The 26,951-nt window shown below is 36.8% G+C and overlaps 1 protein-coding gene across 4 annotated transcripts in view; it reads right to left on the reverse strand.

Annotated features, from left to right (window-relative positions):
• Dpp10 (dipeptidyl peptidase like 10) overlaps positions 1–26,951 on the reverse strand; it is a 1,458,922-nt gene that overhangs the window by 321,564 nt on the left and 1,110,407 nt on the right. For all 4 annotated transcript variants that reach the window (XM_021165015.2, XM_021164934.2, XM_029476885.1 and 1 more), the window contains exon 4: positions 18,891–18,985. In XM_021165015.2, the coding sequence (XP_021020674.1) occupies positions 18,891–18,985 (95 nt within the window). The remainder of the gene's footprint in view (positions 1–18,890; positions 18,986–26,951) is intronic.

Genomic DNA, 26,951 nt, shown 5'->3' on the forward strand with positions numbered 1-26,951 from the left:
ACTCACTTTGTAGACCAGGCTGGCCTCGAACTCAGAAATCCGCCTGCCTCTGCCTCCCGAGTGCTGGGACTAAAGGCATGCGCCACCACGCCCGGCTTATAATTTCTTTATAACCTTTAATTTTTTTTAATACCCACTGAATTCTCTCAGTGGGGTCAGTAGGTCAGACATGGTGACTTTGAAGGGAAATCTGCCAGTATTTTTCTACTGGGAAGTGTTGACAAATGGCAAAGGCTCTAGGTGAACGGAGACAGGAATATTGTGACTTGCATACCCATGTCAACTTTTGTTTGAAATTAAGTTTGTGGTGCTCTAATGAGTTTTCAAATTAACTTAATGCTTAATATAGCTTGAACATACTTTTCTCCTAAATAGCTCTATTACATTTAAGGACACATACATTAAATAATAGAATAAACAGAAAGAGTAAGGAGCTGGATAGATAGATGGCTCAGTACTACAACTTGAGGTTGGATCTTCAGCACCCATGTAAGAGAAAGTGTTTTTCCTTTGTTTCTTTTGTTGTTGTTTTGGTTTGGTTTTCTTTTCTTTTCTTTTGATTTTTACTGCACATTTGTGAAGATAAAGCAGGGATATCAAGAGTGCGATAACCAGCCAGTCTAGATGAAATGGCTAGTTTCAGGCTCTAGAGATGTTGGCTCAAAATTACAAAGGATGGCAGGCAACAGGGGAAGCAACTGTTGCTAACCTTTGAGTCCACATCTACACTCAAAGGCAAGAGCACCTACATACCACAGACATACAGGAACAATGTATGTCTGTGTGATTGTATGTGTGTGTGTGTGTGTGTCTGTGTGTGATCACGCATATGTGTGTGTCTCTGTGTGTCTTTGTGTCTGTGTATATGTAAAATCTAGCAAAATATAAAAGAGTATACATTTTGAATCTTTTTTCTTACTATAATGCTTTATCATGTTTCTAACATGATGCTTAAAATGTAACATGTTTGGACTATAGTTGTCTAATAGCAAATTACCTCAAGTCATGCTTTCTGTAAAAATTACTTTATTACAATCAATTTTTAAAATAAATTGTTCTTTGACAATGTTATTAAAGTATAATGTGTTTTATGAATACTGTACCCACCCACCATCACCAACCCTCCTTGTAACCCTGTTGACACCTCTCTTCCCTAAAATTCTGCTTCAAACATTTCAAGGTTTTTTAGATCCATTGAGATTAAGCAAAATTCTCTGTGTATCTATGGGTGTTGAACCATCTATTGGAGTCTTGGGGTGCACAAATGGAGACAATAACTGGCTTTCAGCTGGAACTCATCAGCAATGAATACTTAGGAGATCAGTATAAGGCTACCCTATTCATAATTGAATACACACAATCCCTGACCCTCTGTACTTCTCATTCATCTCCTCTCTTATCTGCATTGGTCCTCTTTTATTCCTACCCTTCCTCTCTCCCTCCCAGATTCCTCTCTCCCTCTACCTTCCCAGATTATTTTCTTCCCCTTTCTGAGTAAGACTGTATCATCCACACTTTGGTATGGTCTTTCTTGCTCTTGAGCTTCATATGGTCTGTGAGTTGTATTATGGGGATTCTGAGCTTTTTTGCCTAATATCTACTTATCAGTGAGTACATATCATGTGTGTTCTTTTGTGACTGGGTTACCTCACTCAAAATGATATTTTGTAGTTCCATCCATTTCTCTGTGAATTTCATGAATTCATGGTTTTTAATAACTGAATAGTACTCCATTGTGTAAATGTACCACATTCCCTATATCGTTTCCTCTGTTGAGAGACATCTGTGTTGTTTCCAGCTTTTGGGTATTATAAATATGGATACTATGAAAGTAGTGGAGCATGTGTGCTTGTTATATGTTGGAGCATCTTCTGGATATATACCCAGGAGTAGTATAGCTGGTCCTGAGGTAGTACTATGTTCAATTTTCTGAGGAGCCACCAGACTGATTTCTAGAGTGGTTATACCTGCTTGCAATCCCCTCAGCAATGAAGGAATGTTCCTCTTTCTCCACATCCTAGCCAACATCTGCTGTCACCTGAATTTTTGGTCTTAGCCATTCTGACTGGTGTGATGTGGAAGCTCAGGGTTGTTTTGATTTGCATTTTCCTGATGACTGAGAATATTGAACATTTCTTTAAGTGTTTCTCAACAATTCAAGATTCCTCAGTTGATAATACTTTGTTTAGATTTGTATCCCATTTTTAATAGGGTTATTTGGTTCTCTGCAGTCTAACCTTTTGATTTCTTTGTATATATTGGATATTAGCCCTCTAGTGGATGTAGGGTTGGTAAAGATCTCTTCCCAATCAGTAGGTAGCCATTTTGTCCTATTGACAGTGTCTTTTGCATTACAAAATTGTGTTGTAGTGAGGGAGGTGAAACTGGGGATATCCATTAGAAAGTCCCAAATGTCATGGACCCAAGAGGTTCCCAGGACCTAAAAGAGAGGACATTAGCTGAAATACCCAACAAAGGAGAAATAGAACCTGTAGAGACCATATCCAGTGGGTAGGCACAGCCCCAAGTTAAGCGAATGGTCCACCCTCTCACTTCAAAAATAATGATTCAGAATTTCTTCTAACAAAAAGAAATGCAGAGACAAAGAGTGGAGCAGAATCTGAAGGAAAGGCCACCAGAGATTATCCCACTTAGGGATTCATCCCATCTGCAGACACTAAAACCAGACACTATTGCTGATGCCAAGAAGTACTTGCTGACAGCAGCCTGGTATAGCTGTCTCCTGAGAAGCTCTGCCACAGCCTGACCAATACAGATGTGGATGCTCACAGCCACACATCAGATTGAGTGTGGGAACCCCAATGGAATAGTTAAAGCAAGGACAGAAGGAGATAAAGGAGTTGTAAACCCCTCCATAGGAAGAAAAACATCAACAAAGCAGACCTCCAAAAGCTCCCAGGGACTAAACCACCAACCCAAGAGTATACATGGGATGGGGAGGATGAATGGCTGCAGCTGGCTATTTAGCAGAAGATTTCCTTATCTGGAATCACTGGGAGGGGAGCCCCTTGGTCTTGTGGAGGCCAGATGACCCATGTAGGGGAATGCTAGGGTTGTGAGCTGCCCAGTGTGGGTGCTAGGAATCTAACCCTAGTTCTCTGCAAAAAGTAAAGGCTCTTAACTCTTGAATCACTTCCCCAGCTCACATAGATGTTTATCTTCCTAGTAGATAGACAATTATAATGAGTTTCAAAATAAATGGAAACATTTAAAGTCAGTACAGGATATAATATCCAATATGGAAGGCTTAACCAAAAGAACTTAGAAAAGTCACTATGGCACATGAAAATTGTAAATCAACCTCACAACTAAATGAACTTAACTTACTGTTACAATGAAATAATATTCTGTCAATCATATGGATAATCATGGGAATAATTGTTAATACAATGACACCTATATGGCATTTTGAGACTACACACTGAATTTCTAGTTTACCCTTCTTCTCACTTGCCAAACACACTGCTGTGAATTGGCCCTACAAATATATTTTTTTTCTAAAATGATATCCAAGGTTTTTTGTGTGTTAAAAATATGTGTAAATAAATAAAGAAATAGAAATATTTCTGTTTTCTGTCCCTTATAAGAAAATAAATAATTGGAACCATCAGGGCACTAATAAAAATAGACTTAGGCTGGGGCTGTAATAATGCTAAAACATTTGCCTAGCATACCCAAGGCCATAGGGTTAATCCTATGTACTGCCAACATAAACAGATTTACAACATGTATGCTGTAAATGACACACATTGAAACAATCATTCAAATTAAAAGAATAATCTGAGGATACTCCAAAAGTTTGAAAAATGCTGGCTATAAGTGATTTGAATGGATTGAGTCTGGAAATGATAGGTGAGATTTTGCTCAGTCTCCCCTAACTCATTGCTTTCTTTTGATTTTCCCCAGTTGAGGGGTTGCAATGTTAGATAACTCAAAAGAGTCAATTCTAATGTCATTTCTGCTGCTCTGATAAAAGACACTCTAACCAAAACCAACTTGGGGGAGGAAAGGTTTTATTCCATCATATTCTTCCAGGTCACAGTCTATCACTGAAAGAAGCCAGGATAGAAATTCAAAGCAGGAACTCAAAGCAGCTTTGTTTGTTATTATATGCAGCATTGTATCTGACAGAACTCACTCACAGCCAAGAAAATACAGCAGAAAACATGAAAGAAGAATGATGTTGCTAGCTCACACAGGCTTACATGTAACTTGCTTCCTTATACAGTGAATAACCACTTTCCTAGAAATGGTGCCACTCACAGTGGGCTGGGCCCTTCTGTATCACTTAATAGACAAGACAATTTACTTTAGGCATGTCTGCAGGCTAATATAATCTAGGGAATTCCTCAGTCAAGATTTTCCTCTCAGAAAGCTCTAAGCTGGCTAAAGTTGCTTAAGCTAATTTGGGAAGAGTCAACATCATCAACAACAACAACTACTACTACTACTAAAGCTAAATGATGGGTGATGGTGATGATGCAGATGATACCCAGCACTCAAGATGGCAACATCTAAGTGATTTTAAGAGTGGAAATATGGATGTACTGACTATACAGAAAACATCAATATTGAGTTATAGAGATGAAAAACTAAACTTCCATTTTATTAAAGTATAATATAGGATAGAAAATAGACTGAAAATCTAAAGATAGAAATCACAAAGAAAAAGGAGCTGAAACTTCAAAACTTGTGAAAAATATTTCATCTTTAAAGAATATATTTATTATCTTATTCAAGAGTTTCAATAAATTGAGAATTGAGCAAAATCAAAGAAATCCTAAAGTAGATTCATGAGAGTCAAATAGAAAGAATTGAACAAAAAGAAATCATGAAAATAGAAAGAGAAACTAATTCCATATCTATGGGATCCCTGTAAGAATAACAGCTGACTAATTACACAAGAAGCCATCTAGGCTCAGAGGGAATTGACATAACATTTCCGAAGTAGCAAATAAAAAATACTATTAACAAAGAGCTCCATATTGAGAAAAGCAGAATGCAAAATAAGGAACCAAGGTGCTTTCTACATAAACAGAGGATCAGAGTGGCCATGACCATTGGACCTAACCTAGAAAAGATTCCAGGATGAAATGGGAGGGGATGCAGGACAGAAGTTCAACTACAGGAAGTTGCAAAATAAATTACAAAAGGAGATAGATAGGTTTATGAAAAGCAGAAGTCACTTTTTAATGATGCCCTTCAACTGATTATAGAAGATAATTGAGTAATTACTTAATATAAAATAGCATTGTTTGTGTGTGATATGGCATACATATATAATCTAGTGGGAAGCCACCATCCAGTGTTAATGGATCTATTGGGAGAATGGCAGGATACATTTTGTGTACTACTGAAGTAGGTATTTAAGTTGATTTAACTTAATCTAACTTAACCTATTGCTAGTGGGCCACTGTAATGTTTCAACAGAAAAGGGTGTTAGTGCTAACTACTTTGGTTTGATATGTAGGACTTTCAGAATGGAAGGAAAGTACTAAGACCCAGTTGTCATCTTCTGACTAATATGTGTCATGCGCATGCAAGCATGTACATATAACACACAAACAACACACACATTAACACATTGGACACATGCACACATACAAATAATTAAATGTAAAATAAGAATGTTGTTTGTGGAGACATGTTATATTTTCTATTTTCCCAACACTTGGGAGGCTGAGGCAGGATATTTGGCATGAATTTGAGAGATATATAGTGAATTCTTCAGTAGCTTGTGATACTGAATGTGATCATCTGCCTCCTCTTGAAGTTAATTACTAGTATCAACCATTCCAAAAGTAATGACCAAATTGAATCCCAAAGAAAAATAACTAAAAGGGAGATAGAAAATACCATTTTGGAAGAGAAAACACAAGAACAAAATAAAATAATATACGTGACACAAGACAGAAAACAAATCTCAATCATATAAGATGTTCTTCACTAAATACCTTTACAAAAAATACTTAAATCAGTCTTAATAAATATGTAATTATTGTTTTAACAACATGCAAACTTTTTCTTCTGGCAATAGCAGAATTATATTAGAAAATTTAAAATACAGTGGAGGCACATGCCTTTAATCCAAAAACTTTGCAACAGAAGCCGGTATATGTCTGAGTTTGAGGCCAGCTTGATGTACAGAATGAGTTCCAGGACAGTCAGGGATACACAGAGAAACCGTATCTCAGAAAGAAGGAAAGAAAGAAAGAAAGAAAGAAAGAAAGAAAGAAAGAAAGAAAGAAAGAAAGAAAGAAAGAAAGAAAGAAAGAAGAAAGAGGGAGGGAGGAAGGAAGGAAAGAGAGAGAGGGAGAGAGAAAGAAAGGAAAGAAAGGAAAGAAAGGAAAGAAAGGAAGAAAGAAAGAAAGAAAGAAAGAAAGAAAGAAAGAAAGAAAGAAAGAAAGAAAGGGAGGAAGGAAATGGGAAAGAGAAGGGTATTTGTCAATTACACAGTGATGTGGATATTAGCATTCACCAATATAGCCACTGTGTGAAGGAAAACATCACAAAGAAGTTTAACATGTTTGTGATGTTTGTGTTTCTAGACATGGGTTCCTCCCATCTTTGTTTGAAATACTCTTTCTGCTGCTCATCAAAGCCCAGGGAACACTGCAGATATGAAGGTAGAAAATATAAGAAAGAGCCAAAGGATGAGGAGGAGTGCTGTGAATGTGTCTTCAGGATATCACATGGCTGCTGCCCTCCTAGATGCACAGTAGCTGTGGTTACCTTCACAAGATCATGGGTGCTCTCTACAACCTCCCCATATTAAGAAGAAATTGTAAATGGATAGCTATAAGAGAAGAGAGAAGCACTCTTGTTCAAAATGTCTGGTTTCTGGCAGGTTTTCTATGACCTAGTGGATGGCATTACATCCATAAACATATGGGTTGTCTTAATTGGTCTTAGTGGGTTATAGAAAGCAACATGAATTTGGAAGGGGGCATGTTAGTTGAAGATGTTCAGGTTGGGTGGTGGCAAGTGGATATGATCATTTTTCATTATACACACATGTGAAGTTGTAAATAATAAAGACAAAGTATAATTTAAAAGAGAAAAGATATACTGAGAAGAATAAAAATGAGAAACAAAGCACTAAAATTAACAAGGTATAGCTAAAGAAAGATGGAATTGGGAAAAATATCTGACTGTAAATTTATATATATATATACATATATACATATATATATATATATATATATATATATAGAGAGAGAGAGAGAGAGAGAGAGAAAGACATATAAGGATATAGATTCAAGATATAAATTCATATATTTCTGATAGCTCATATATTATAAGAGTGTAAAGGCTAATCACTGTCAAAGAATAATCTTTTCAAATAATCCTGTGTGGCTCAATAATGCACAATGATTTTATTTCCCATTCCTCACATAGAAGGGTAAACTCAAAATGACTCAAGGAATATAAGACTAAAATGATAGTGATCATAACAGAAACACACAAGTTAATCTAAGTTAACAATAAAGTAATTATGAAAAATAAATATACTTTAACTCACAGTTGGTTATTTTTGGATAGTATCTCATTTAGCTCAGAATTGCCTTAGACCCACTATGTAGTTAAGGATTGACCTTGAACTTCTGATTCTCTTGGCTTCTCCTGAGTGCCGAGATTACACCTCATCTGGCTTATGTGACACTGGGGCTTAAAACCAGGGCCTCATTCATATTACTAAAGCAGTCTACAAACTAGTCTACACCCTTATTTCCCCCAAGCAAAAATCTTTCCATGGATCAATATAACATCCACAAAAGGAAACAAATAGCAAAATCTTTAGCAAATGTACAGAAATAGAAACTAGAGAGATATCTCAATGATTGAGAGCACTGGCTGCTCTTCCCGAGGGACCACAATTTGATTTCCTGCAATGACAACCCTGTGTAACTCCTGTTTGAGATGGCCTGCTGTTCTACTTATCTGACCTCTGTGAACATTGCACACATGTGGTGCATAGACATATATTCAAGAAAAGAACACACATAACTCTTAAATTAAACTATAGACCTTATTGAGTAAGAAATCTTCATATTTGATACATAAAGAATTCACACAGTTTAACAATGAAAGTTCAAATAAACTAATTGAAAATAGTCAAATAATTAAAACAGAGAGATCTGCTATGAAGATGTGGATGAGGCTAAAATAACATTTAAGATCTTCCAGGTTTTTAAAATAAATTATGGAAGTACAATTTGACGTCTTTTCATTTACCAATACTCATGGAAATAAAATTAAAAAAACTAAGTGGAAATTTCTAGTAATGTGAAATTACTCAATTTAAAAACTTGTGTCATTCTATATAGCAGGAGAACATCTCACATCATGCTTCATCACACTGTGACACATGTCACTCATCCTCTTTTCAGTGAATCCAAGCTATGCATATACCCCATTCTTATTCAATGGATACCTTGGTTATAAGATAGAATACTCCAGTGTCTTCATGCTTGGCATTTAAGTTTAAATGAGAAATGCTCCTTCTGGACTCATGTATATGAACAGATGGTTTTCAGTAAATTGTGCTCTTTGGGAAGGTTACAGAAAGTGGAGTCTTGGGGGACATGGATGGCTGGTGGCAGATTTTAAGGTCATATAGAGAAGCCCCATGTTCTGTTCTACTTGTACTTCCAATATAAGGATAAAATGCAATCAGGGAACTTCTTGCTAACTTCGCCTTGATTTCCTGGAACCATGAGCTGAAATAAACCTTTTCCTCCTTAAGTAGCTTTAGTCAAGGTATTTTATAACAATAGCAGAGTAACTGATGACCCTGGGTTCAAGTAACCCTTATTTTACCTAATATAGTACTCAATGCTCAGCAGCTGTGGAGCTGGCTACACTTCTGAGTATGCCCAAAAGTAGCTATAAAAAAAAATGCTACCTTCAGACAAACCAAACAGGGGAATGTTCAGTTCAGTAAAGAAAAGACTCACGTGTTGATGTTGCTGAGAGATAAAGGAAGGAGTAACTTTCTCCCCATGAAGCCATGATGCAGAAAAGTGGACTAATGTGCTGCTATATCCTATAGTACACAAGCCTAGAATAAGAGTAAGCCGAATGCATGACGTTGTGAGCAGGAAGTGTGAATTGAAAGTACATTCACTTGCTTCAAAGTAGAGTCTGCTCTGTAGTCCAGACTGCCCAGAACCCACTAAGCAGTCCAGGGTAAGTGGTGAGAGACAGGCATGAGCATGGACACATAGTTAAACCTCAAATTTAAACTAGCTCAATTTCTTCCAGATCTACACAGGGAAATGGGAAAAATGGAGTGAAGATGCACAGTAATAGATACTACAGAGTGGTGGTGGAGGGACAGTGTGTATGTGTGTCTGTTTTTGTGTGTGTGTGTCTGTCTGTCTGTATTTGTCTGTCTGTGTAGGTGTCTGTGTGTTTGTCTGTCTGCTGTTTCACAGAAAAACCGAGAAAGAGACACAGAAACACAGACATACAGAGACACAGACACACAGAGACACAGACACACAGAGAGATCATATACAAAAACCAAAATTTTTTGAAAAGAAAGAATCATGGCATGGGTGTTAGAGACTGAGACATTTAGAATATGGCAAAATTGGAATTTTGGTCAAATGATGGCAACCGAGGTCAATAAAACCATACTTTTCTCTTTCTCTATTAAATGTATATGTGCATTTGTGTGTATGTGGTCATATTTTCTTATTTAGATGGCAGTAAAACACGGAATTCAATTACTAGATATCTGCAAGTGCATATCTATCTATCTATCTATCTATCTATCTATCTATCTATCTACCTTTCCATTGTCTCTCATCTATTGATCCTCTAGATAGCTATTATGGATCCACCAAACCTATGTGAATATTCATTATATTCATTATATATATATAATTTTTAAATATACATATATATTATTTTATATGTGTAAATATATTTAATTTAAGAACTTTTCTAATTTTTTAAAAGAAATATGGCAATTTATTGGTTTTTGTCAAAAAACAAACAAACAAAAAGAACCAAACAGAACGCAATAAAGAGTCATTTCCTTGGATGCTGGAGAGAGATGGCTCAGTACTAAGAGTACTGCTTCATCTTCCCGATAACCTAGGTTCAATTTCCAGTACCCTCATGGTGGTTAACAATCTTCCATTATTATTATTTCAGGGATTCTGGCATCTTCAGGTAATGCATAAGCAGAGTGCAAAGACATTCATGTGGGCTAAATACTCACACACATGAAATAAAATCTAAGGTTTAAAAAATTAAATCCTTATACTTTAAACTCTTCAAAGTGGAAATTTGCTATATAAAGTATATATGTATTTTATAAATTGTATCTTTTGTATTTTATAAATTATTAAAAATAATTTTGAAAGAGATATTGACGTATGTAAGAGGTAGCACTGGATCAGAAGTCAAAGCATTTTTTCCTTACTCTCAAGACTACTCTAGATGTCTCTTTTTCTCCTTGTCCTTTCTTTTCTTTTCTTTTCTTTTCTTTTCTTTTCTTTTCTTTTCTTTTCTTTTCTTTTACTATAAGATGATTTTTTCCTTGGTGGGTTTGTTCCTCCCTTTCAGGAGAGCTAGCTGTACATACTATGCAATGCTATCCCTTTCTGCTACTTTTCAATAGCTTCCTGATTAATGTGAACAGGTAATTTCCTACCTGTTAGGCAGCATGATGAAATTAGGCTAAAACCCTTGAGTAATTTTTCTCCAAATCATGACTCTTAATTTGGAGACTCTTCGATTCGTACCTGTCCTGTGAACCCTCAGTGGTGTCACTGGGCCCAGCAGCATGCTTCTCACATACCACAAGTCTACATTGAGTGTCCATGTGACTGTCAACATCCTCTCTTGCTGGCTTTCAGTTCCCTCAGGCAAAAATCCTGCCTGCTGAGGAAAGAACTCAGCATCCTTGTTCCTTCTCTGAAAGAGTTGCTCTGTAAATTAATCGTGATGAAACGCTTCCAATCTGTAGTCAGTACTTCCCTCTATATTTCCATCTTTTTGTTTGTCTTTTCTGGTCAGCTTGAAACCTGGCTTTCCCTGGTAACTTGCATTCTAGAAATAATCCTCCCCCAACTCTTTTTTTCAATTCATCATTCCATTTGTTTACATCTCAAATGATATCCCACATCTCAGCTACCCTTCCACAATGCCCCCATCCCACATCCACCCTCTCCTTCCTCCCATTTGCCTATATGAGAGTGCTCTCCTACCCCACCCCACCGCTCCAGGATCCCCTAAGCTGGGGCATCAAACCTCCACAGGACCAAGGGCCTTCTCTCCCATTGCTGTCAGGCAAGGCCATCCTCAGCTAAAAAATGTTTCTGGAGTCCTAGATCTCTCCCTGTACACTACTTGGTTGATGGTCTAGTTTCTGGGAGTACTGGGTGGTCCTGCCAGGGGATCTTGTTCTTCCTATGGGGTTGCAATCCCCCTCTGCTCCTCCAGTCCTTCTGCCAGCTCCCCCACGGGGTCTCTCAGCTCACTGTGATTCTTGGCTCCAAGCATCCATATCTGCACTGGTCATTTGCTGGCCAGACCTCCCACGGAGCAGCCACACTAGGTTCCTGTCAGCAAGGGCCTCTTGACCACAGCAACAATGTAGGGTTAGTGTGTCTCTTTTTCTAAGCTTCAATTTTTTTGGCAAACAGCAGTGGGATCTGAGAGTGTTTGTGACAGTGTGATGGACTGCTATTATCAATCTATGCTTGACAAAACCCAGAACATCCTTGAACTCATATGTCTCCCAAGTAGATTCAATATTAATTTACTGTGCTTCCACTGTGCTATCAAAATGTCTGTCTTCTATCGCACATTCACTTGGAGACTTCAGACCCCACCCTACCACTACCCACACCCCACCAGGGTTATGCATCTCGAACTGCAGAAGCTGAACATTACCAAAGGCTAAAGGGGAAGAAGAGGTTGCATCACCAGCTGCAGAATCCTCAATTGTCTCCTGAAAATGTATTTTGCTTGCTTAAATCACCATAAATGAATAAGAAATTGGATGTGTGGCTGCATATTTAAATTAAGCTTTTAATTTTATTGTATTAAAATTATTATTTTTTATTTCTGAAATAGGATCTCACTCTGTATCTCCAATTAATCTTGCCCTTATTTTAATCTTCCTGTCTTAGGGTCTTGAGTCCTGGTCTACAGGTGCAAGTGATCATGTTCATATATTATTATTACTTAGTAGAGGGATCACAAATGTATATTATATGCATAACTACTTACAGGGTACAATGTCATGTTTTTTTATACATGGACATTGAGCAATGACTAAATTAAGAAGTTTAACATAATTTTTACCAACCTTATTTGTTAGTTTTAGTGGTAAGGCACTTGAAATGTATTCTCCATGATTCTAGAATTTACATTATCATTAACTGTGGCCACCCAACTATGCAATAGAACTAAAAACTTGCTTCCCTGTCTAAAACTTTCTCTGATGAACACTCTTTAAAAGTTTTAATTAGCTCTCCATGACTGGGAGTTAGCCATATGTGAAATTATTCAGAAGTGAAATGCAAGTCTGAACCAGTCATCAGATGGTCAGAGGTGTTTATAAAACTCCAACATCAACTGCTCCAAATAGACTGACTGGTTGTGGCTATATCACAGAATACAGGTCTCTCAGGAGGCCAAAGTGCAAAGCAGTGGCAGATTCTGCCTCATGTTATCTTCCAGCTCTTAGCTGATATATCTTTAGCCTTAAACAGACCAAAGGAAGACCTATACAACAGCAAGTGCTGGAAGTGGGAGCTGACTCATCTTACCAGTCTTTGACAATAATCCTGTTTTGTCCCTATGAGTGATACCTTAGGATAATTTAGCCTCTAGATTATTCTTAATTATAATTGAGGGTGGACGTTTTGGAGCTACTTTAACCCCAGTCTCTTCTCAGAGAAACCTCTACGGATAATGCACAACCGACTGCAACACAGTCCATAAAACGCATGGCGACCACTGTAGTATCTTCTCACATTGTAAAATTAAAATTTAAAATTACTATGTGCCCTAGTAAATGTGTAAAAAGAGGAACAGAATTTCCACTACCAATTATCCTGCTTTGATGTTTGTAATTTTGAATACTGTACCATAATTCATTTTGTTTTCATGTTGGCACAGCAAGGAAAACGAGAAAGAAAATCATAACCACTATGAAAGTTGACAAGCCAAGAGTCTTAATGTAGACTGATGCTGTTTATACACAGAACAAAGACATACCCTCACGGCATTTAGTCCATGTTACTATTTCTGTAGTAGTCAATAGACAGTTGGACCAAATCTGTCTAGCAACAATTATCCTTGGAATACATTCTTTTTCATCATAGAAAATTATTTCTGTTTCAGACTAATTTTAGAGGGTTTATTTAAACATGCATTTTGATTTTTTAATTATGTTAATTATGTGTGTGTGCATGTGAGTATTTACACATAAGCACTGGTGTTAACAGAGGCCAGGGGTGTTGGAAACTCCGCAGGTAAAGTTGCAGAGAGTTTTGAGCTACTGGGTAAGGGTTCTGGGAACTAAACTGGGTCCTCTGGAAGAGAAGCAAATGCTGTAACCTACTGAACCTTCTCTCTGGCCCCTTTAACATATATTTTGAGAGGTTGAAGCGTATATATTCTTATCTCTTGCTTATTAATGTTTCTATTAGTACCTAATTTTTCTTTATTAAAATAGGTCTTAATATTTAGCTACATGAAACTTGGATATATAGTCTCACCTCCCTCCCCTTTTTTTAATTTTGAAAAGTGAATTGGCAGAATACTGTATGACTGTTATTCAAGATGACTGCCAATCCTCACACTATCAATAATAAGAGGATCACAGCTGACACATAGAGGATGCTTGCAATGTTGCTCTGCTCCCTCTTCTATCTGAATTAGTTCTGGATCTAGAAATAATATTTCAAATGCTTAGACTTGTTAGCAACAGCTTTGGAGCTAAATCAATTCTTTTACATTCTCATATTTAAATAGTGGTAAGCTTTTTATGGGTCCCCAACCTTAGAATTTCATTCACCTACTTCAAATCACAAAGTATACAGTAGGGCATATTTTCATGGAAAAAAATGTTTCATGACAATCATATTTTTGACAGCTATGTCAATATTATTCATATTTAGAGTCTTTAACCCATGATTACACAACTTAAAACAACCAGTTAATATATTTAAAATATGCTTGAAATGAATGAAAAAATGGCATCAAATGATCTTAAGAAAGAAATGAGGAGCTAAGGACATGACAGTGGTGACATGGGCTTGCTTTTCTTATGGAGGACTTAAGTTTAGTTCCTAGCAGCCACATCAGGCAGCTCACTGTAGATCTGGGATCCAATACACTCTTCTGACTTCCATGGACAGTGAAAACTCATGGCATACACACAGACACAAGAATAAAAATAAAATAAATCTTTTAACAAACATGTAAATTGACATTTTTGACATACCATGTTTTCAAAGAATTAGAGTATTGTGCTATATACTTGACAATTTTTATCAATAAAGTTTATCAATTGATTTTCTATGAATTTACCAAGAGACTTGTAGTTACAATTATTATCATGATTGATTATAGCTATAAGTAAAATATTCTCATATTTTAAATCTGATAAATTATTTTTAATACCATGACTTAGTAGAGTTGCTAAATCAAAACTAATTTGAACTTTAAAACCCAATTGTCCTTAATAATACTAGAGTGGGAAGGATATAGATTTCTTTTGAAATCATATCCTTATAATTTACATTTTTAATCTCAAATTTTGGGTAACTGGGTGAACACAATCTTATCCCCTAACCTTTACTCTGAGACTTGTAACCTGCATAACTGCACTGCTTTGTAAATGAATTTAGGAGGCCAGTGCATCACATAAGAATATTAATTAGAAAATTTATTAAATGTGGCTCTGTTAAAAGTTATAGGTAACAGAGAAAAAACTACAAAAAGACATCAAAGAAATATTTAAAATATAAATACATAAGCCTAGATAGATTGCATTAATTAGCACATGAAGGCTATATTAGTGAGGTGAGACAGAAATTATATTTTAGCAACACAAGAATAGGAATGATGGATGATGGGATGGAATGAATTATTTTTCTTGCTACGTTAAGAAAACTGAAAAAAAAGATGGAATAAACTCAAAAGGAAAGAAAAACAATTTCTGATAAAAATAAATATAGCATTTATCTGAAGTAGCCTGTGACTGGAAGGAATCAGTCACAAAGTTATTCCCATACTGGGGCTCTAAACCTAATCTGAATGATTTGAGAGGGTGACAACAATTTGCTTACAAAGGTTACCTACAGGGAAAGGAAACAATGAAAATACATATGATCTTTTGCTTCCTAAAGGAATACTTTAGAAAACCAACCACATTGATTTCAGTTTGGACTTCATAATGAAACTCTTACTATGCCCAAACCTCTCTTCCTTTTTCCTGTCTTATCATCCTATGGAGGGCTTGTTTTCCACTATGAAGTGATCTCTCAGTGGTTCTTGTCCATCTCTCATGTATCTGAAGACCACAAAGTGTTCCTTCACCTAGAGAGGGAATACAAGAAGCTGTTCTATGTTGCTTCCTACAGTCCTTTATGAAAGTTGATACTATCTCCTCAAAGGAGGTTATTCCCTTAGAGAGTCTAAGTTAATTGCATAATAGCAATCAGTCTTACCTATTTTTCTCTCTTAAATATTATGAAGTATGACATCCACAACAATTATTTCTAGATAAGTATGGGTTGGTTTATTACCATTTAAACAAAAATGTCATTATTTTGTCTTAATTAATAAAACAATTTTATTATTTTTTATTACTATTGTGGATATGTTTTTGTGCATTCATTTGTGTGTACAGGTCAGAGGACAACCTGCAGGAATTAGTACTCTTCTTCAACCTGTGATTCCCAGAGGAGATGGAACTCAGGTCATTATGCTTTTGTCAGGTTGCCAAGCCACTCAATTATTTACACACACACACACACACACACACACACACACACACACACAAACAGACACACTCACTCACAAAACTTAATAATTATTGGTTAATTAGTGGCTTCCTTTCCATAGTTGCTCAACTTTTATATGTAGATATAGATGCAGATACAGCTATAGAGATAGATAGATAGATAGATAGATAGATAGATAGATAGATAGATAGATAGGCAGTGTATAGGTGTTTTCTTTGTGTGCATCTATGTCCATTAAATGAATCTAGTACACATGATTAGGGGCAGAAAAGAGCATCAGATCCTCTGGAACTGGAGTTATGGACAGATGGGTGCCATGATGTGGATGATGGAAATCAAACCCAGTTCCTCTAGGATAACAACCAGTGCTCTTATCCACTGAGCTTCCTTTACTATATAGCCCATTACTACCCACAATGCACTGGTCCTTCCACATCAGCCAGCAATAAAATGTCACCAAGGTCAAGCTGGCAGTGCTAATTGTTCTCTTGAGGTACCTGCTTCCCTAGTGACTTGAAGATATGTTAAATTGATTAAACTAACACAGACACCAAAAATTATAAATATATTCATACCATGAAATGTGATTTAAGTATAAATAAGGAGAAAAATGTTCATTTCAGGATTCCAACAAAGCTTTAAGAGCTAACTCTAAAATTGTATCATAAAATACAGAGACAGAACATTACCAAACTCATACTACAAAGACAAAATTGTATAAAACCAGATAACATGCAACATAGAAATGCAGACCAATTTCCCAGATAAATGTAGGTAAATTTTTCTCAATAAAACACTTGCAAAAGAACACACAAGTGCATTACAAAAATCATACATTTCCTGGTTAGGTCAACTTTCATAGCCTAGAGATATCTAAAGGAAAAGCCTGGATTGAAGAATTACCTAGATCAAACTGGCATGTGGGCCAGGCTGTGGAAGACTGTCATGGTTGTTAATTGATATGTGGAGGGTCCCAGGCCACTCTAGGCAGCACCGCTCCATAGGCCAATGGTCATAGAGAATATATGTGAAAGCTAGCTGAACACAAGTCTGACTTCCAGCCAGCAGCGTTCTCTATTGTTCTTGCTTCACTTCTTTGGCTGTAAAGTGAATTCCTTAGTCAATGGCATATATAGTAGCAAACAGGCTTGCCCTCAGTTCTTGCTTGAGATCTTTCCTTAGCTTCCATCGTTAATGGACTGTGACCAAGAACATTAAGGAGAATAAATTCCTTCCTTCTTTAAGTTGCTTTTGGTAGGTCCTGTTTTTTGTTTGTTATGTTTTTGGGTTTTGTTGTTGTTGTTGTTGCTGTTGTTGTTGTTTTTCACAGCAACAGACAGAAAACCAGAACAATACACCATGACCACGTAACTTTTATTCTAAGGTTTTAAAATTAGTTCAGCATACACTAATGCATAGCTGAAATATAACACATAAGAAACAGAGTCACAGGATCATCTCCTGTAGATAAAGCTTTGAAAAAGTTAAACATTGCTTCATGATAACACATCCCTGAACAAATTATGACTAAAAGGGATGTCCTTCAATATAAAAAAACATGCAGTATATATCACTATCCCCAATCCTATGCCAAGTAGGGAAGCTGAAAGCATTTCCTTTAAAACCAGAAAGAAAATAAAGCTATCTACAGTCTCGCTTGATGTGATGCTCAAAAAGTCGACTAAAACAGAAACAGCATAGGAATAAAAGCGGAACTAATAAGAATGAAAGAAGTAAAAGCATCCTGTTTGCAAGCAACATAACCCTATACTTAAAGGGCCTTAATGACTAAGCCAGAAAATTCTTAGATCTGAAGAACACTTTTAACATGGAAGATTGCTCGTTTGGTGAAGTGTTTGCCAGACAAACATGAGAACATGATTTTATATTCCTAATATCCACCTGAAAAGCTGTATGTGGCAATGCAATGTAATCCCAAGCCTAGACAGAAACAGAATGATTCCTGGGGCTTGCTAGTAAGCCATGATAGCAAACTGGTGAACTCCAGGTCCAGTGAAGGGAACTCATCTCAAATATAAAGTTTAAAAACAATTGAGGATGAAGACATCTGGTGTCCACCTCTGGCCAACACACACATGCACACACATGCACCACACACACGCACATGCACAACAGAGAGAAAAGAGAGAGAGTCAGAGACAGAGAGAGAAAGGACAACAGACAGGCAGAAGCAGACAGACAGACAGAGACAGATGGTGCAATTGTTTTAACAGTGGGTTAAAAACACTAAAGATGGACAAATCTCCAGTGATCATTGATTGTCAGGATTAATACTAAAAAAAATGGATTTGTTACTGAAACCAATCTACAGATTCAATGCAATCAGCATAGAAAGCCCAAAGAATTCTTCAAAAACCTAGAAGAAAAAGTGAACCTAATGTTCACATGAACATAATGATCAGCAATATCCTGGAAATCTTAAACAGTAAGGAAAATGCTACAGGCTCTCAAATTATCATAGAGCTGTAACCAAACCACTGGCACTGACAGAAAAAAAAAGTATAGAGACCAAAGCTAAATGGAATGAAAAGCCCAGTGATAAGCCACAGAGCCATTGTCAGATATCCCCAACTAAGGTAGCAATAGCCAACTTTGGACAACAAAAGTCACCTCTACAACTGATGTTCTGGGGAAATTCGGCATTGCCATGGAACAAACTGAAACTACCTATTAATGGTGACAATGGAACCAGTTAGAAGAGTAATTTCTCAATATGGTATGATATCTGAGTCTGTTTTCTCCATTAAATGGGGTAAAGGTACTAGAGTAGAGTTACAGATACTAAGTACCACGAGAGTCATTGCTGATGAGCAGTGCAATACATCATGCAGGTAATTATTCATCACTTACAAAAGTTGAGTTGTCCAATAACAATGTGGAAGCATTTGATTCTGTATTCAGTTTCATGACGTGTCCATTGTTGGTTTTATATACCACGACTGTATCTGCAACAACAAAGGTAATCATAATTGAAAAGGGCATCAACAGAGTTTCATATTTGTAAGGTAAAAATACATTATAAGCACACATCGTCGTCAGCCTTCAATAACCCAAGCAGATTTCTGCACTTGGCTCATATTAATCTTCTGGAAATATCAGGAAATTTGCCTAACACATGCTTCATTGTGCATTGAACATAGGGTTAGTGAGAGGGCTCCTCATTTTCATGGCTTAACAAATGGAAATTAATTAAAATATAGGCAATGTGCCACCCATTTTGAAAAGAAAAAGAGACTGAAAGAACACCCTACAGCTTCCAAGGAAACCATTCTTCTTTTTTTTTCTACAATCTAATGTTTAAACTATAAGAGCTACCAATTTACTTTAACTTCACAAGACTACATTATCCCATAGAGAACTACCTTCCTGCAGACTTGGACCCCTTTCTAGCCCTATGTCAACTGTTTATTGGGTCAGAGATTCCCTTCTCTGGTGTTTGACGAGTTTTGGATGACCACAGACTAAAATCACCAAAGCTGTTATCATACTAACCAATCCACCTTGACAACTTTAGAAGATGATTTTTTAAAATTTATTTATTATGTATAGAGGTTTCTGTCTGCATGCATGCCTGTAGGCCAGAAGAGGTCACGAGACCTCATTACAGATGGTTGTGAGCCACCATGTGGTTGTTGGAAATTGAACTCAGGACCTCTGGAAAAGTAGGCAGTGCTCTTCATCACTGAGCCAGATGCTGGCGAGGATGTGGAGAAAGAGGAACACTCCTCCATTGCTCGTGGGACTGCAATTTGGTACAACCACTCTGGAAATCAGTCTGGCAGTTCCTCAGAAAATTGGACATAGTTCTACTGGAAGATCCAGCAATACCACTCCTGCACATATACCCAGAAGATGCTCAAACTTGTAATAAGGACACATGTTCCACTATGTTCATTGGAGCTTTATTTATAATTGCCAGAAGCTGGAAAGAACCCAGATTTCCCTCAACAGAGGAAAGCATACAGAAAATGTGGTACATTTACACAATGGAGTATTACTCAGTTATTAAAAACAATGAATTCATGAAATTCTTAAACAAATGGATGTATCTGGAGGATATCATCCTAAGTGAGGTAACCCAATCACAAAACCCAAACACACATGATATGCACTCACTGATAAGTGGATATTTGCCCTGAAGCTCAGAATACACAGGTACAATTTGCAAAACATATGAAACTCAAGAAGAAGGAAGACCAAAGTGTGGACACTTTGATCCTTTTTAGAAGGGGGAACAAAATACCCAAGGAAGGAGTTAAGAGACAAAGTTTGGAGCAGAGACTGAAGGCATGACCATCCAGAAATTGCCCCACCTGGGAATCCATCCCATAAATAACCACCAAACCCAGATACTATTGCAGATGCCAACAAGAGCTTGAGGACAGGAGACTGATATAGCTGTCTCCTGAGAGACTCTGCCGGTGCCTGACAAATAAAGAAGTGGATGCTCACAGCCATGTGGAGCACAGGGTCATCAATGAAGGAGCTAGAGAAAGTAACCAAGGAGCTGAAGGGGTTTGCATCCCCATAGGAGGAACAACAATATGAACTAACCAGTAACCCCAGAACTCCCTGGGACTAAATCACCAATCAAAGAAAACACACAGAGAGACTCATGGCTCTAGCTGCATATGTAGCTGAGGATGGCCTAGTTGGTCATCAATGGGAGGAGAGACCCTTGGTCCTGTGAAAGCTGTATGCCCCAGTATAGGGGAATGCCTGGGCCAGGAAGCAGGAGTGGGTGGGTTGGGGAGCAGGGGGAGGGAGAAGAGGAAAGGGGATTTTCTGAGAGGAAACTAGGAAAGGGGATAACATTTGAAATGTAAATAAAGAAAAAATCTAATAAAAAGATAGTCTTTACTTGAAATAACTTTTTATAGTTCAAAATGGCTAATTTTTACATATGTGTTGGTTAATTTTTGTAAACGTGATTCAAAACCAAATATAACCAGGAAGCTGTGATTTCTGTTATGGACTTGCTTCCCTCAGATTGGTTTGTGATGGGTTCAGGAATGGTACCAGCTACAGTCTGGGACCTCATTTACCCCTTCTACATCAACAATCAATCAAGATAACACTCTGCAGCTTTCCTTAAAGTCTGCAATTAGCTACCAATAAACTGGGTCTTGGCATTCATTTTGCCTATCAACATTATAATCCTGCAGCACAAATAGTATATTCACATTTAGACTAAGCACCTGGGGTACTTCCTATTTAGTCTCCTCTCTGCTTCCTTTCTCAAACTATAAAAAGCCAGTCAGGCTACCTGTGTTTCTTGTTTGGTCTTACTCATTGATGCAATCTCCAGGTTTTCTGATCTCAACAGCCATGAGCTTGACTAAAAAAACTTAGTCCCATCCCAGTCAGTATTTTTCTGCCTAACAGATCTCCTCTGGACTCCTTTATTTTTATGAGCAAACCACCATAGATTAGTAAGAAGAACTATTTTTCCTTCAATAAGCATGTCTCCACAGAGTTTTGCTGCACTGATAGCTATTACTATACCCTTGAATGCACATATTTTGCATCAGAGATAAAAACAGTTCTGTATCCTCAGAATGGTTCATCTCTCAGAAAGCCATCACACAGCATAATGCTGAACATGATGACGTCTATGGTTCCAGAGACAAAGCACATCTGAGAGGGTACCTACCTCTTCACTTCTTCACTTGATCTTAGCCAAAAGGCCAAGAGATAGTACTTCCCTTTTTTTTTTTTTTTTTTTGGTTTTTCGAGACTGGGTTTCTCTGTATAGCCCTGGCTGTCCTGGAACTCATTCTGTAGACCAGGCTGGCCTCGAACTCAGAAATCCACCTGCCTCTGCCTCCCAAGTGCTGAGATGGTACACTTCTTATGCACAGTCCTTGGTCAATTGATGATAGAATGAGAAAATGTAATTCATGCTACATGGACTCCCACAGACAAAATTCTAAAGTATATATATTTTATTGGGGACTGAGGTAGGAATATTAATCATTATTTCTCTTAGAACCAAAGTGAAATAAATTAAGCTTAAGAAGATAAGGACTACACTTAGCCCTTAGTGTAGCCCTGAGTGTTCCTTGCTCTGTCTTCATTATACCCTTATGGAATAGGTATATTTATTCTGTGCTGTTGCATAGTGAATCTAACTCTTTAATTATTTTAAAGTCAATTTTGTTGGATAATTGGACTTGAGAATTGTGAATACTATTAGCTTTTCATGACATGCCCCAAAATTTTTTCTCCTGGTCTTTATATTTTATCAGAAGAAAAACCTTTCCTTTTCAACCCACATGTAACTCTTTTGCTCAGTATGGTATAAAGATCTCATGGAATAATACAAAACCCTCTAATATCAGTCTATATTCGTTGTTTTTCAAGCCACTCTTTCTAATCTAGTTTTCCAGTTTCCACATTTATCCTGAGGTACCGCATGACTTACAATCACTCAGAGACCGACCTGATCCTTTCAGAGTTTCTTTTGCTAGATTAATAAGTAGCATTATAGCAAAGTGATGGTAATGTGCCTTATAACTAATTTGATATTGGGCAATGAACTATGGATGAAGTGTCTTAACACTGGAAAAAATAAACTAGATGTACTTCAAGTATCCTTAAAACACAGCTTTATACATGTCACTACAGTGCCCTGATTCAATAATATTCCCTTCTTTTCAGCTGCCTGAATTCTAAGAGCCAATTATCTGAAACACATGAGAGATGCCATGAATGATGAAGGCAGAAGAGCCATATTAAGGAGATTACCTATGCCCTTTGCTGCTCAGAGGATTCTATCAGGAGTCTGGAGGATTTGGAGTTTGCCCTACTGGGTTTGGTTCTTGCCTTTGTCTGAGTGTTCCTTGCTCTGTCTTCATTATACCCTTATGGAATAGGTATATTTATTCTGTGCTGTTGCATAGTGAATCTAACTCTTGATTTTATAACTCAGGGTTAAGGGATTATCTTAAGTCTCAGAAGAGAATTCTACTTTGAAGTTTATACAATGTTGGACTAATAAAGTTGATAGCAATTTTTAATGCATTTTGCATTATGGAATTGATTATGTATCTATGAAGACAAAATACAAAATATACTAGCTTAAAAAATTATATGTGGGAATGTCAAATAGACAGGGATGTAATTGTGATGATTTAAATGAGTCATAAACTTGAATCAATCTAAAATAACCTTAAAGACAAATCTCTGGCCGTATCTATTAGGGCTACTTTAGATTAGCTGAGCTGGACCGAATAAAAAAAGAGAAACTATTTAATATGAGCATTCACCTCTCCACATTTCCTGACTGTGGACACAACAGGACCAGTTGACTTACATCCCTGCCATCATATCTTCCTACAAGCATGATGGACTTGCACCCTTTATCTGTAAACCAAAATAAACCACTTTCTTCCTTAAGTTGCTTTTGACAGATAGTTGGTCACAGCAATGTAGAAAATAACTATATCTATCACCTGCTTCCAGATGCTTTCAATTTTTAAAATGTTCTCACAGACAGTATCAGGTAATAAATCCCAATCCATTAATGTGTTATCATGGTGGTTTTATGAGAAGCTGACATCTGAAAAAATCCAAACTTTATGTGGATTAGCATAAAATCATCTCATTAGTTGATGCTTTTTTATCATTTACTAAAAATGCAAGTTTGCATTTAGTTTGGGCAAGAGAATTTTCTTGCTTAATATTGAATTATAATATTAACTCTGTATAAACAATTCTTTAAAAACTGAAAAAAGTTATAAGAGCATGAATGGAAAATTGCAAGGTTTATTGAAGCATTGAATTCAAACATGATCTTAGGTTAAAATAATGTATTTTTATATCTATAAAAATGCTTTGTGTATCATTATATTGTTAAACAAAACACAGAACCAATATACTGGGAAATCAAAACTAAAAATTATAGAATGTAATAATAGAATGTTTTCACAGAAAAAGTCAAACTATTTCACAAAGATTTATTAAATATTGAGTTAAGATTTCATTTCTTAATTATGCAACTCAAGGATCAATCAAGAATCCAGAGCCATTCATGATTGGAACACAACAGGGAGCCCATCCAACTAGTGAAAAACACTCCTAACAGCACTGCTACATCTTCTCACTATTTCAGAAGACTCCCCTCCCTCTCCCATCCACAAGAAACAGCTCCATCTTTTTATCTACTTCAAATTTCATTAAGTCCACAATCTTCTTTTCTTGCAAACTTTATTTATTTATTTTTTATTGATTATTTTCTTTAAATACATTTCAAATGCTATCCGGAAATCTCCCTATACCCTCCCTCCGCCCTGCTCCCCTACCACCCTCTCTGGCTTCTTGGCCCTTGCATTCCCCTGTATTGGGGCATATAAAGTTTGCAATACCAAGGGGCCTCTCGTCCCAGTGAGGCTCAGCCATTAAAGGCTAGGCTCACAACCAAAAATATAAGAGTTCTTGCAAACATTTTTAGAAGAGGAAGTCTTGCATGTTTGTTTTGAAAAAATACTGTTTTCCCCTCTGCTAAATCAATGCTTTCTACTCTGGTTCTTAAATATAGTTGATTTCTGCAACCAGTCATACTTTCACAATGAATATATTTCCCTTAATTGGAAAATATAATAAATCTATTATTCTAAGTTTTCTGTAACTCAAACTTTTTTAGTTGCTCAATACTAGCTCACACAAACTTCTTTATGTAGCAGATTTCTATGTCACTGTGTCCATTGCCCAAGCTAGTTTTCAGACCTCCTGTAGTTTCCAGTTTCTGTTTTCCCTGATATTGGAAACTTCCAGCATCACTGTCAAGTTACAATTACCAGTTCCAACTTGTGCTACATCATCTTCAGTTGCCCCTAACTCAACTGTTCAGAGACAAAGATGGGCAGAAGGATTTCAGGCACTTGTCTCTGGCTTTGGAGCTTTTGCCCTGCTTGATCGAGTATTCTTTACTCAAGCAGGTCCCATCTTCCCACCTTCTAAGCTCAGCTCTTGCCTTTATTTTCCTACATACTCTTCTCTGAGTGATCATTGTACTGACACCATGCTGATTGACTCTGGAGGAGATTTACAAACAACTGTATATTAAACTCAATAGATTGGACACAAATGCTTTGAATCTGTTGCTACTTCAGCTCTATCCATGTCTCCAAATTTCATATACACATGTCGTATTCAGAATGTGAAATTTCCTGTACAGACTAGTGTGCTTGACCACATTGTCTCCAGTTAGTAGCACTGTTTGAAAAGTTTGCAGAATCTTTAGAACATGAGACCTTGCTGAATGAAGTGGGTGGAAATTGGCCCTTATAATTTTAGGTGCTCAGCTTACACTGTACTGGGTTACAAGTGTAATAGTTGAACTAAATCACTTCTTCCTTCTCCAACCAAAAGACATTTCTCTCCAAGCTTGGCAGCTTGAAGCAGGGGGATTGATGATGTAGCAAACTCTTTTCTTCTTGTTTTCTTTAATATCTTGTTTATTTTTGATATACCAAGAGTAGGTGTTTTGACCTTGAGTTTTAATGTTTTATCATATTTGATTGTAAGTTAGCAACTTCAACATGGTGCTTCTGTGAGGAAACAACAGAAAACCTCATCAATCATCTTATTTCTGCTTTCTAAGAAAAAATTATTTTTCCATTGTAGTTCTCAGGGTAGAAAAAATTTCAAGTCTGATTAGAACTTTGAGATCCTATAGAATTGGCATGTTGTAGATCCTGAGTCACCCTATCTTGCACTATCTTTAGTCTCCTTAATATCCACTCATTGTTCATTTCAATGTCTAACCTGTTAGGAAAACCTATGTTTTCCACTATCAGAGAAAGATTCCGAAGAAAACAGCAATAACAAAATAGCTTTGGAATGTGTAAACTTAAGCACACCACTAACATAAGCAATAAGGATATCACCAGCCAGTATCTTTATCCCCTAAGGTAAAATTTTCTATTTGGCTATCACCCACTGTCTTAGTCAACTTGAACTGTCAAGTTGACAGAACTTAGAAACACCTGAGAAAGGATTCTTAATTGAGGAATTGTCTAGATCAGATTGACTTGTAAAAATGTCTGGAGGAGGCTATCTTCATTGTTATTTAGCCTATTCTGCTATGGACGGTAATATCAAATAATTTTAATCACAAACATACTCATAGACCAGCCTTCAATTCCTAAGTTAAAGCTTCTCCTCTCAGATGAACCTAGGCTGATCAGGAGAGCATCCAACACCACCAAGGAGTAGTTGAGCTGCACTTGAAATATATCTGAACAATCTAAATGCTATGCTGATGAGGGGACAAGAGGGAATTACATATATATTTACATTTTTAATTCAAATCCCTGTTTTAAAAACAGATAACGCCAGGAACACAAATATATTTTACTAAAAGGTTGCCAAAAGAAGTTTCATCTTTGTTGAGAAGTCTTAATTATAAGTAGATAGTACTAATTCATGCAGAAGTGTCAATTATATGAATGGCCCTTCTCATGGTAAGGAACATCTGTTGCATAAGTAATGGGCCTGTTAGCAACTGCTCAGCTGGTGATGTCTACCTGATTTGGGATTAAATTGTGAATAGCAGCAATTTTCACACAATCATTTCATTATTTTTTGATTACTTGCCCAATTAAAACCAAAAACCAAACCAAACCAAACCAAACCAAACCAAACCAGAACAACAAAAACAGAAGAAGAAAATCTACTCCTCTAGAATTCTGAATGTATTCTCCTCACATTGAAAAGCTGTTTATTTAAACAGGAGCAGTAACTTAAGCACAGTTTATTTCTAGCTTTTTTGTTTGTTTGTTTGTTTGGTTTTGCAACACCTGTACCAAAGCTTTCTTAAAATCAAACTCATAAGCTCAAAGGGCTCTGCCTAAGTGCACAATCTGTTGTAATCTTCAAGCAAAAAGGAAGACTTCCACAGAGTCTTCC

The sequence above is a fragment of the Mus caroli genome, chromosome 1 (genome assembly GCF_900094665.2).
Source record: "Mus caroli chromosome 1, CAROLI_EIJ_v1.1, whole genome shotgun sequence".
Taxonomy (NCBI): domain Eukaryota; kingdom Metazoa; phylum Chordata; class Mammalia; order Rodentia; family Muridae; genus Mus; species Mus caroli.